The sequence below is a fragment of the Cetorhinus maximus genome, chromosome 14, assembly GCF_964194155.1.
Source record: "Cetorhinus maximus chromosome 14, sCetMax3.hap1.1, whole genome shotgun sequence".
Lineage (NCBI taxonomy): Eukaryota > Metazoa > Chordata > Chondrichthyes > Lamniformes > Cetorhinidae > Cetorhinus > Cetorhinus maximus.
In genome coordinates, this window is record NC_135892.1 from 5705350 (window position 1) to 5718088 (window position 12739).

The 12739-nt window shown below is 47.5% G+C and overlaps 1 protein-coding gene across 3 annotated transcripts in view; it reads right to left on the bottom strand.

Annotated features, from left to right (window-relative positions):
• hao1 (hydroxyacid oxidase (glycolate oxidase) 1) overlaps positions 1-12739 on the bottom strand; it is a 56918-nt gene that overhangs the window by 18156 nt on the left and 26023 nt on the right. For all 3 annotated transcript variants that reach the window (XM_078556431.1, XM_078556432.1, XM_078556433.1), the window contains exon 3: positions 210-465. In XM_078556431.1, the coding sequence (XP_078412557.1) occupies positions 210-465 (256 nt within the window). The remainder of the gene's footprint in view (positions 1-209; positions 466-12739) is intronic.

Genomic DNA, 12739 nt, shown 5'->3' on the forward strand with positions numbered 1-12739 from the left:
CAATCCAATAGCAGCTTTATCTCAATATTTAGTGATATCACTATTCAATTTTAAACAGTTACCCACAGCCAAGTTACACAAAAAGCAAGAGAAGGATTGGCCAACACAGTAATTTGTAATTCTCCTCTGATAATGTGAGATAGTTACTCCCACTGGCTCATGGAGAAAAAACCTACGCAGCAGATTTTGTCTCCAAACGCACGTATCACCTGAGGTGAGGGGGCAGTTTGAATTTGTTCCGCACGTCTGCCAAACGCTTCCCCAGGTACGGAGTATCCACGGTTAAGAAGATTCCTCGGAAGCCGGCCTTCTCCGCTCTCCTCACTAGGGATTTGGTGAGCTCCCGATCCTTGTAGATGTACAACTGCAGCCAGCGAATGGCACTGGGCGCAGCCTCAGCTACCTGCTCAATGCTGGAGGTAGCCCAGGTGCTGAGCATCATTCCTGTACCTTGAGATCTGCAGGCTGTAGAGTCAAGTGTAGGTAGGTGTTTAAAAAAAAAGTGTTAGCTACAGATTGGAAAAAACATCATTCTTGAGTAAATATTTGATGCAGGATGATTCTCACAGAAAACAACACACCCAAAATATATCATCACTCTCCAGTGGAACATGTGGAGTTTTTGCAAACTCTACCTTCAGAAGAACAGTCACTCATTTTGTAACTATTTGAGCTAGGAGTGACTTGGGGGTTAACATGTTGCTAAATGAATTAAATCCCCCCCCCCACTTCTCCCTGTTATGCCTTCCACCCCACCCCCCTGCCCAAGAGACCAGTTGAGGTTGTCTGGGGCAATGGGTAGTGTCCCTGCCCCTGAGTCCAGAAGCTCTGGGTTCAAATCCCACACCAGGACTTGAAGCCCAAGGAAGGTGAGTTCATAGCAAAGCCAAGCAGGTTGAATATTAACCTGTGAATCCTTCCAATATAAACCGATGGCAGGTGGGAGGGGTTCTTGGTCAGTCATGTGATGGAAAGAAAATTGGAGCCTCTATCATCACTATAACATACATAGAAAAATGCATTTTGCCACTGCAGCTCAGACTTCCCTGGGGAGGAGCTGATTGGCTGGACAGCTGGTGTGGGTCAGATTGGTGCTAACAGTGTAGGGTTCGATACCCATTCTGGATGGGGTGGATTCAGGACCCGCCTCTTTTCTCTACCTGTGGCGGAGGTCACAGTGCTGTGGGTCGGACCTGCCTTTGGGCAGAGAACAGAAGAAGGGATTAATTCCACAGGGCGGTCATGTGTTAGAAATATCAATTAAACTCAGGAAAAGCACATGTCCACAATGGAACATACGGAGCACATGGAACACACATACCATCTCAGTTTGAGAAAATTGCCATTTTTCTAAGGCATTCTAGTGAATTTTTCCACAGATTATGTTAGAATGGTTTCAATCAACTGAGTCAACAGACAGGTATCTAGGTGGTAGGAAGTTTAATTGGCAACTCAGCTGACCAATACCAGGACACAGAGAGCTGGAAGAAGGTCAGGTTAGCTGTCTAGGAGGGACATTAACACACAGTCTGCAGTAATTTGGGACAGTTGTCAAATACAATGTTCTGGAAATCCTTGTTCCTATCTTCACCTCATCAGGCAACTCACCAAGGCTCCTTTGACAGCACCTTCCAAACCCGTCACTACCACCTAGAAGGACAAGGGCGGCAGACACATGGGAACACCACCACCCCCAGGTTCCCCTCCAAGCCACTCACCATCCTGACTTGGAAATATATTGCCGTTCCTTCACTGTCACTGGGTCAAAATCCTGGAACTCCCTCCCTAACAGCACTATGGGTGTACCTACACCACATGGACTGCAGCGGTTCAAGAAGGCAGCTCACCACCACCTTCTCAAGGGCAATTAGGGATGGGCAATAAATGTTGGCCTAGCCAGCGAAGCCCACATCCTATGAAAGAATCAAAAAATACCGGCAGAAGTATGGTGGGTTGTGACACTGTTAGACACCTATACAAAACAAAACAGATCCCATCTTAATACTAGGGGACAGGGTCATTATAATGTTTGGGACAGGTAGCCTATACCCTTAAGGATGTTTCAAAGGCACCCAATCCATTCTACTGATACTTGGAACCTCAACCCAGCCAGTTCCCTCGAGGCCAACCACTTGAAAATCACTTTCTCTGCTTCAAATGTTGGGAGTATCAGGGGGTAATTGATTCTGCCATTAGTACCACTAGCAACCTACAGCCTTCACTCATTTCTGACTGTTGGGCCTGTGACTGTCTAGACTTCTTCACCATTCAACTTATCAATTGGGTGAGATTTTAACTCTCTCAACATCCATCCACTTAGACAGGGATAAAGGACGCTGCCTGGGCTGGAGGGTCTGAGCTATGAGGAAAGATTGGATAGGCTGAGGTTGTTTTCCTTGGAGCAGCGAAGGTTGAGAGGGGACCTGATAGAGGTGTATAACTTTATAAAGGGCATAGATAGGGTGGATAGAAGGCACTTTTTTCCATTAGTAGAGGGGTCAATAACCAGGGGGCATAGATTTAAGGTAAGAGGTAGGAGGCTAAGAGGGGAGTTGAGGAGAAATTTTTTCACCCAGAGGGTGGTGGAAGTTTGGAACTCACTGCCTGAAAGGGTGGTTGAGTCAGAAACTCTCGTAACATTTCAGAAGTATTTAGATATTTACTTGCATTGCCATAGTCTCCAGGGCTATGGGCCAAGCGCTGGAAAATGGGATTAGTGGCGTCAGATCGTTGTTGACTAGTGCGGACACAATGGGCCGAATGGCCTCCTTCTGTGCTGTAAACATTTACGCGTAAAATTGGGCCTAACTGTTTCACATGGAAAGTTAGTGGAAAATATATAACAGTGGGCACCTGAAATATCTGCAAAGCAGAGGTTAAAGGAATAATCTCTGATTGGATCAAAATCCACACGGGCTGTTTGTAACCCCCGATCCTCAATATTAAATTATTACCTTGAAAAATGTTTGCAGAAAATAATATACACTGTTAACAGATTGGAGAATTATTTTTTAAAACAAGTTAGATTTTTTGCTTCCATTGAAACATCATGGGAAAAATTTTCCCCCCCTCCCCACTACCTTGGGGGGCGTTGTGTGGGGGCAGATGGGGGTGGGTGCAAACCTGATTGGTGCCCCCCGATTGGGGACGCGCCAACATTTTACGTGGGCGGGGCCGGAAGCGCCGAGCGCCCCCTGTGCGGGCGGGGGGAGGGGGATTCCCTGAGTCGTTCCCCGTGTATCTCCGTGTATATAATTGTTTTAATTAGTTTTTAACAGGCCTCAATAGGCCTTTGACAGTTTGGCGGGCGCGCAGCCGAACTGAAAATCTAAATGATGCGCGGTGACATCGGGACACCCGGCCGACATCACCGCGCGTCACTTCACGCGTCGACGAGCAGGCCCTGCCCTCCCTCCCCCGCTCGCCGACGGGAAAACGCTGCCGCATAAGTTTCATCAGGTCCAAAGTCTGCAGCACAAAAGAAAATATTTTCAAATATTTCTCAAAGGTTCAAAATGTTACTTGTAAAGAATCAACAGAGAGAAAACATCACCAACAGTACATGTGGATAAAGGGTGCCCAATGTCTAATTAAAGCCTTTTATCTTTCTTTACTGCTACCTCAATGGTCTGTGGGGCAGAAGCTACTCCAAACACTTCTCACACCCATGTGAGACTCTTATCACACCGAAAAGCTTCTGACCACAAAAGCAAAAATACCTGGAAAAACTCAGCAGGTCTGGCAGCATCTGCGGAGAGGAACACAGTTAACGTTTCGAGTCCACATGACTCTTCAACAGAACTAAGGAAAAATAGAAAAGGGGTGAAATATAAGCTTGTTTAAGGCGGGGGGGAGGTTTTGGACAAGACAGCTGGATAGAGGGCCAGTGATAGGTGGAGATAACAAGGCAAAAGAGAGATACGAAAATCCTGACCGAGAGAAGAGCAATACTTCTTCAAGGTAGGCCTTCATTGAAGAGAAGAGGCAGTCAATTAAACACTAAGATAAAAGCAAAATACTGCGGATGCTGGAAATCGAAAACAAAAACAAAAATACCTGGAAAAACTCAGCAGGTCTGTCTGAACACAATTGGTTTCTTTGACCCTGTCGCAAATGTTTGTTTTGTTTTCAGCTTCCATAGATATTTATTTGATTTAACCCAGCAACAGATTGAGGAGAAACAGAATTACCTGGAAAAACTCAGCAGGTCTGGCAGCATCGGTGGAGAAGAAATCAGTTAACGTTTCGAGTCTTCACGGCCCTTCGGCAGAACTGAAGTATAGTTAGGAGAAAGGTGAAATATAAACTGGTTTAAGGTGGGGGTGGGGGGGGGTGGTAGAGAGAAGTTGAGGGTGTGGTGATTGTGGAGATAAGCAAGCAGTGATAGGAGCAGATAATCAAAAGATGTCACAGACAAAAGGATCAAAGAGGTGTTGAAGGTGGTGATATTTGTCTAAGAAAAGTGCTAATTAAGAATGGAAGACAGGATACTCAAGGTACAGCTCTAGTGGGGGTGGGGTGGAAAAGACTAACAAGATTTTCGTTTTAGATTTAAAAATAATGGAAATAGGTGGGGAAAGAAGAATCTATATAAATTATTGAAAAAAAAGGGGGGGGAGGGGAGAAACGGGGTGGGGATGGGGGGAGGGAGAGTTTAAGATCTAAAGTTGTTGAATTCAATATTCAGCCCGGAAGGCTGTAAAGTGCCTAGTCGGAAGATGAGGTGCTGTTCCTCCAGTTTGCGTTGGGCTTCACTGGAACAATGCAGCAAGCCAAGGACAGACATGTGGGCAAGAGAGCAGGGTGGAGTGTTAAAATGGCAAGCGACAGGGAGGTTTGGGTCTTTCTTGCGGACAGACCGCAGGTGTTCAGCAAAACGGTCGCCCAGTTTGCGTTTGGTCTCTCCAATGTAGAGGAGACCGCATTGGGAGCAACGAATGCAGTAGACTAAGTTAGGGGAAATGCAAGTGAAATGCTGCTTCACTTGAAAGGAGTGTTTGGGCCCTTGGACGGTGAGGAGAGAGGAAGTGAAAGGGCAGGTGTTGCATCTTCTGCGTGGGCATGGGGAGGTGCCATAGGTGGGGGTTGAGGAGTAGGGGGTGATGGAGGAGTGGACCAGGGTGTCCCGGAGGGAACGATCCCTACGGAATGCCGTCAGGGGGGGTGAAGGGAAGATGTGTTTGGTGGTGGCATCATGCTGGAGTTGGCGGAAATGGCGGAGGATGATCCTTTGAATGCGGAGGCTGGTGGGGTGATAAGTGAGGACAAGGGGGACCCTATCATGTTTCTGGGAAGGAGGAGAAGGCGTGAGGGAGGATGCGCGGGATGGCTTGATGTTCTGTGGTGGGGTCATGGTCCAGGGAGAGGTAGGAGGAAGTGTCTGCGAGTTGACGCTCAGCCTCCGCGAGGTAGAGGTCAATGCGCCAGACATTGCCAGGTACTGTGGAGGCTGAGCGTCAACTCACAGACACTTCCTCCTACCTCTCCCTGGACCATGACCCCACCACCGAACATCAAGCCATTGTTTCCAGGACTGTCACTGACCTCATCTCCTCTGGAGATCTTCCTCCCACAGCTTCCAACTTGATAGTCGCCCAACCTCGGACGGCCTGCTTCTACCTCCTACCCAAAATCCACAAACAGAACTGTCCTGGCAGACCGATCGTGTCAACCTGTTCCTGCCCCATGGAACTCATTTCTCATTATCTTGACTCCCTTCTCTCTCCCCTTGTCCAGTCCCTTCCCACCTACATCCGTGATTCCTCTGACACCTTACGTCACATCAACAATTTCCAGTTCCCTGGCCCCAACCGCTTCCTCTTCACCATGGATGTCCAATTCCTCTACACCTCCATCCCCCACCAGGATGGTCTGAGGGCCCCTAGCTTCTTCCTTGAACAGAGGCCCCAACAATCCCCATCCACCACTACTCTCCTCCGTCTGGCTGAACTTGTTATCACACTGAACAATTTCTCCTTTAACTCCTCTCACTTCCTCCAAATAAAAGGTGTGGCTATGGGTACCCGCATGGGCCCCAGCTATGCCTGTCTCTTTATGGGGTATGTGGAAAATTCCTTGTTCCAGTCCTACTCTGGCCCCCTCCCACAACTCTTTCTCCGGTACATTGATGATTATTTCGGTGCTGCTTCATGCTCTCGTCGGGACCTGGAAAAATTTATTAATTTTGCTTCCAATCTCCACCCCTCCATCATTTTCACATGGTCCATCTCTGACACTTCTCTTCCCTTCCTTGACCTCTCTGTCTCAATTTCTGATGATAGACTGTCCACCAATATCCATTACAAGCCTACCGACTCCCACAGCTACCTCGACTACAGCTCCTCACACCCCGCGTCCTGTGAAGACTCCATCCCATTCTCTCAGTTCCTTCGCCTCCGTCGCATCTGTTCTGATGACGCTACCTTCAAAAACAGCTCCTCTGACATGCCCTCCTTCTTCCTTAACCGAGGTTTTCCATCCACGGTCGTTGACAGGGCCCTCAACCGTGTCCGGCCCATATCCCGCGCATCCTCCCTCACGCCTTCTCCTCCTTCCCAGAAACATGATAGGGTCCCCCTTGTCCTCACTTATCACCCCACCAGCCTCCGCATTCAAAGGATCATCCTCCGCCATTTCCGCCAACTCCAGCATGATGCCACCACCAAACACATCTTCCCTTCACCCCCCCGACGGCATTCCGTAGGGATCGTTCCCTCCGGGACACCCTGGTCCACTCCTCCATCACCCCCTACTCCTCAACCCCCACCTATGGCACCTCCCCATGCCCACGCAGAAGATGCAACACCTGCCCTTTCACTTCCTCTCTCCTCACCGTCCAAGGGCCCAAACACTCCTTTCAAGTGAAGCAGCATTTCACTTGCATTTCCCCTAACTTAGTCTACTGCATTCGTTGCTCCCAATGCGGTCTCCTCTACATTGGAGAGACCAAACGCAAACTGGGCGACCGTTTTGCTGAACACCTGTGGTCTGTCCGCAAGAAAGACCCAAACCTCCCTGTCGCTTGCCATTTTAACACTCCACCCTGCTCTCTTGCCCACATGTCTGTCCTTGGCCTGCTGCATTGTTCCAGTGAAGCCCAACGCAAACTGGAGGAACAGCACCTCATCTTCCGACTAGGCACTTTACAGCCTTCCGGGCTAAATATTGAATTCAACAACTTTAGATCTTAAACTCTCCCTCCCCCCATCCCCACCCCGTTTCTCCCCTCCCCCCCCCCTCTTTTTTTTCAATAATTTATATAGATTCTTCTTTCCCCACCTATTTCCATTATTTTTAAATCTAAAATGAAAACCTTGTTAGTTTTTTCCACCCCACCCCCACTAGAGCTGTACCTTGAGTGTCCTGTCTTCCATTCTTAATTAGCACTTTTCTCAGACAAATATCACCACCTTCAACACCTCTTTGATCCTTTTGTCTGTGACATCTTTTGATTATCTGCTCCTATCACTGCTTGCTTATCCCCACAATCACCACACCCTCAACTTCTCTCCCCTCCCCGCACCCCCCCCGCCCCCCACCTTAAACCAGCTTATATTTCACCCCTCTCCTAACTATACTTCAGTTCTGTTGAAGGGTCGTGAGGACTCGAAACATCGACTCTTTTCTTCTCCACCGATGCTGCCAGACCTGCTGAGGTTTTTCCTGGTAATTCTGTTTTTGTTTTGGATTTCCAGCATCCGCAGTAGCTTTTAGCTTTTTGTTTTTAACAGATTGAGGAGGTCCAATGCCTGTCTCTGTCTGAGATCAGAAGCTCCAGGTTCGAGTCCCGCCCCAGGGCTTGATGACCAAGGAAGGTCCATGTGACTCTTCTTCATACGGACTCCAAACGTTAGCTCAGTTTCTCTCTCCACAGGTAGTGTCAGACCTGCTGAGTTTTCCCAGCATTTTCTGCCTTTATTTGAGATTTCCAGCACCCGCAGTATTTTGCTTTTACCTCCGCTGTACCTTTCCTGGGAGTGGGCGATGGGATGATGGTACAGGGCAGTTTCCTCGGTATCTGACTGGTCCTGTAAGCAGGGGTGGCAAGGTCTCAGGCTAGAAGCCCGCTGGACAGCGCGGGTGCAAACCTGCACTGGCACCAGCTGATGGGCACACGCCAATAACGTCAGCTGTGGCAGACACTGCGCATGTGCCGGCAGAGCGAATGTGCATGCACAACTGATCCCCCACCACCCTGGCTGGTCAGTGTCAGGAGTTACAGTGAATACAAATTGCACTGATCGACCACTAGCTTCACAAAAGCAGCGTTTTATTCCCTGTCTCACCATTGAAATGCATCGGATGGCACAATGTTGCTGTATTTGCATCATTGACACAAACTAAACTCACCACAGAAAGTTAAGACCTGTCATTACAAGCACAAGTACCCTCCTAACAATGTGATAAGTATTTATTATTACCAATCAGCTTCTTGTAACACTGGAAATGCTTCGGAGCTAGTTCAGAGGAGATTTACCAGACTGATATTTGGAATGAGTGGGTTGTCTTATGAGGAAAGGTTGGACAGACTGGACTTGTTTCCACTGGAGTTTCGAAGAGTGAGGGGTGACTTGATTGAAGTATATAAGATCCTGAATGGTCTTGACAAGGTGGACGTGCAATGGGTGTTTCCTCTTGTGGGTGAGTCCAGAACTAGGGGTCACTGTTTTAAAATTAGGGGTTGCCCTTTTAGGACAAAGATGAGGAGAATATTTTTCTCTCAGAGGGTTGTGCGACTTTGGAACTCTCTGCCTCAGAAGGTGGTGGAGACGGGGTCAGTGAATATTTTTAAAGCAGAGGTAGGTAGATTCTTGTTAGGCAAGGGAATGAAATGTGGTAGATGGGGAATGTGTAATTCAAAACACATACAGATCAGCCATGGTCTTATTGAAAGGAGGAGTAGGCTGCTCTTATTTTGTAAGTATGTATGTTGGTATGTGCAGCACTGAAGTTTATCTATTACCAGTTGGAGGCTCATTCCATCAGCTCTGAATTGTTTAAGGAGATTTTGAAATGACAAATTTAAGAAACAAGGTAAAAATGTTAATTTTTACTTTGTCTCGTTTCTCTCTCAATCCAATCTTTCATTCCCCTCTCTATTTCTCTTTCTGTGCCTGATTGAACATTAAATTCACCCAATTTACATTTAATTCACACTTTCTTCTCAGTCGTTACACTATTCACAATCGCTCTATCTGATTGATTAAGGAGATGCAAGGTTATTCATTCAGCTTCTGGATGTTCGGTTTTCCCTCCTTACCACGTTATCACTGCACACGTTCAACAATGGGGCAGGCACAAGATTTAAAAACCTAAATGTAAGAGGGGACAATTAATCAACAACGGCCATCGTTCCTGCCACAACAAAGCCAGGGCCAACGAAATGAGCTCAGCATGAATTTTGCACAGCGGAAACCACAATTGATATTTATAATCTAAAATCAAAGCAAAACACTGCAGGTGCTGGAAATCTGAAATAAGAGCAGAAAATGCTGGAAAGACTCAGCAGGTCTGGCAGCATCTGCGGAGAGAGAAACAGGGTTAACATTTCAAGTCCGTGTGACTCTTCTTCAGAGCTAAAGGGAATTAGATGCGATGGAATTTATGCTGTTTAAGACGGGGGGGAAGCAGGTGAAGCAGGTTAGAAGGACAGCGATAGGTGGGGATTAAGGAGAGATTGACAAAGATGTCAAGGACACAAGACGAAGGGAGTGTTAATGGTGGTGGTGAAGGCTAAAGAAGGTGCTGATAGTGGCATAAAGGTAAGAGAGCAGAATGTGTTATAGCAGGACAAGGGTCAGCACTCTGTGAAATCACAACTTAGGACAAGTGACGGAGGGGACAGTGGTTGGGGGAAAAGGATAGAAAAATGAATATAAAAAAGAGACAAAACAATGAATAAATATAAAAATAAGTGAATAAAAAATAAAAATGAGTTTTAAAAGAAGGATTAAAAAAGAGGTGAAGATGGAGGAGAGAGTTCATGGTCTGAAGTTGTTGAACTCAATATTCAGTCCGGAAGGCTGTAAAGTGCCTAGTCGGAAGATGAGGTGCTGTTCCTCCAGTTTGCGTTGGGCTTCACTGGAACAATGCAGCAGGCCAAGGACAGACATGTGGAGAATATCTTTTTACATGTCAGTTGTTATAATCTGGAATTTACTGTCTTGCCTTGGAAGAAGCAGATTCAATTGTGCCTTTCAAAAAGGAATTGAATAAATACTTGAGGGGGAGGAAGTTGCAGGGCAATGGGGAAAGAACAGAGGAAGTGGGAGTGACTCATAGAGTTGGCACAGACACACTGGGCGGAGAAGCCTCCTTCTGTACTGTAAGATTCTGTGGGCAGAATCTCCTGTGCCCACTGGCGTCGAACGTCATGGTGGGCATGAGTGGACAACATGGCGGGAATGCAAAGAATCAGTTTCACGCCGTCGTGAATCCAGTTTGCGATCGTCCACTCCGCTGGTCAATAGCGAGCCGTATTGCCTGCTGCTGCCTGTCGGGAGCTCATTATAATACATCTGCATCTCATTATAAACCTGCTCGCTGGAATCATCCCCCCCCCCCCCCCCCCCCCACCCCACACACATCGGATCATCCAGGCACAATGTGTTGCACAGCTGAACATGAGCAACGTGCACCTGGTGAGCTGCACTTCACTCAGGACTTCGAGGTTTGTCTGCCCACCTTGCTTCAGGCAGCACTCGCGGGCATCAGCGCCAAGATTCACAGGCAGCACCACATCACTTTTAGGGAGTTCTCATGGGCAGGTCTCTACCTACCAGACCAGCCGTTAGGCAGGGGTGGCTTTTCAACGGCTGCAGGGCTAGGGTTTGCTTGGGGAAGGGGGAGAAGTGGCCTTAGGCAAGGGAAGAGGCTGCAGGGTGAGGGCTGTATAGGGGAAGGGGTGTGTGTGGGGACACGTGTTGATCTGTGCAAGTGGCCTCAAGGTGGTGAGGGCTGAGGAGACAGTCTCCAGAGGAGATGAGGAAAGATGGAGATGTGAGGGTGTGTGTGTGAGAGAGTGAGTGGTGATGTCCCTTGAGCTGGCAGTGAGTGAGATACCAGTGAGTGTGTGATGGGCTTGTAAGTGTGTAAGTTTAGAGTGATGAGATGGTTGCCATACCGTGGGGGTCACAGATAAGATCATTCATCCTCTTTCTCCGCTGGATGGCCGACTTCTGTGCAGCGTTGGCACTGACCACCACTGCCACCACCTCCCAAGCCGGAGCGGTGAAATTGCCGGACCTCCTGCGGCCGGAACAGGGGGTGGAGGGTATCAGGGCGGGGCCTCCGAAAGTCATTCCAGTGACGGGTCACTGAACTCTCCTTGGCTTTCGGGGCCATGTCTTCACTGGAGCAGTCCTGGGCTGCCGGCATTGAGAACTGTGTGGGCGGCTGCAGTTTAGATATGGCACCCGGAGTGAGGAAATGGTGAGGTATCGGTGTGGCGGGCGATTCAGAGGCTGCCCGCCAGCGAGACGCCGTGTTTCCTGTGGCTGCGCAATTAATGAGGTGGGATTGGGATGATACGGTGTGAAAACCCACCGTTACAGCCGGCGGGTAAAACATCCTTTCTCCTTCCGGCTACCACACTTTGTGCAAATTTGGGATGATTCCAACCTATGATTGGGCAGACGTGATCATTTGTAGTGTTACACTGCCACCTCCTGGTTTAATGCAAGTCTCACAGTCAGGACCACTTAACATATTTAGAATTATAAATGCTGACTGCCTGATAATTAGCAAGTCTGCGATGGGAATGTTGGCTTAAAGGATAGTTCACAGTGAATTAACTGGAGCTAAATTTAATTTCACTTCATTAAAGTATTAATGTAAACTTTACTGGTATGTAACACTGTGGGCTGGCAGGGTCAACATCACAGGGTTACTTGCCTTCAAATGCAGTAGTTCTGCATTAAATTTGACGAATTAAAACCAATACTATATAACTACATGCAAAGCTAGTATTCACCATTCTTTAAAAAATAACCCAAAGTGGGATATATGCTGCACATTTGAGGGATTTTTAATCTGTAATGTCTGCTGCTTTTGATAAAGTAAAGAATCTAACTTTCAGAATGCTCGATATAAACTAACCAACATCGTGAAAAAAAACCCTTCACTGAGGTGTGTTATTAATTAATATAAATTACTGGTTTTATATATTTACAAACATATGAACAAGGAGCAGGAGTAGACCATTCAGCCCCTCGAGCCTGCTCTGTCATTTAATAAGATCATGGCTGATCTGATACTAACCTGAAATCTGCATCCCACCTATTCCCGATAACCTATCACCCCCTTGCTTACCAAGAATCTATCCACCCCTGCCTTAAAAATATTCAAAGACTCTGCTTCCACCGCCTTTTCAGGAAGAGAGTTCCAAAGCCTCACGACCCTCTGAGTGAAAAAATTTAGCCTTATCTCTGTCTTAAGTGGGTGACCCCTTATTTTTAAAGAGTGACCCCTAGTTCTAGATTCTCCCACAAGAGGAGGGAGGGTCGTGAGTCTTTGGAACTCCCTTTCTCAAAAGTGGAAGAAGGATCTGAATAGTTTTAAAGCAGAGGTAAGACCATAAGACCATAAAACAAAAATTCGGCCCATCGAGTCTGCTCCGCCATTCAATCATGGCTGATAAGTTTCTCAACCCCATTCTCCCGCCTTCTCCCCGTAACCTTTGATCCCCTTACCAATCAAGAACCTATCTATCTCGGTCTTAAATACACTCAATGACCTGGCC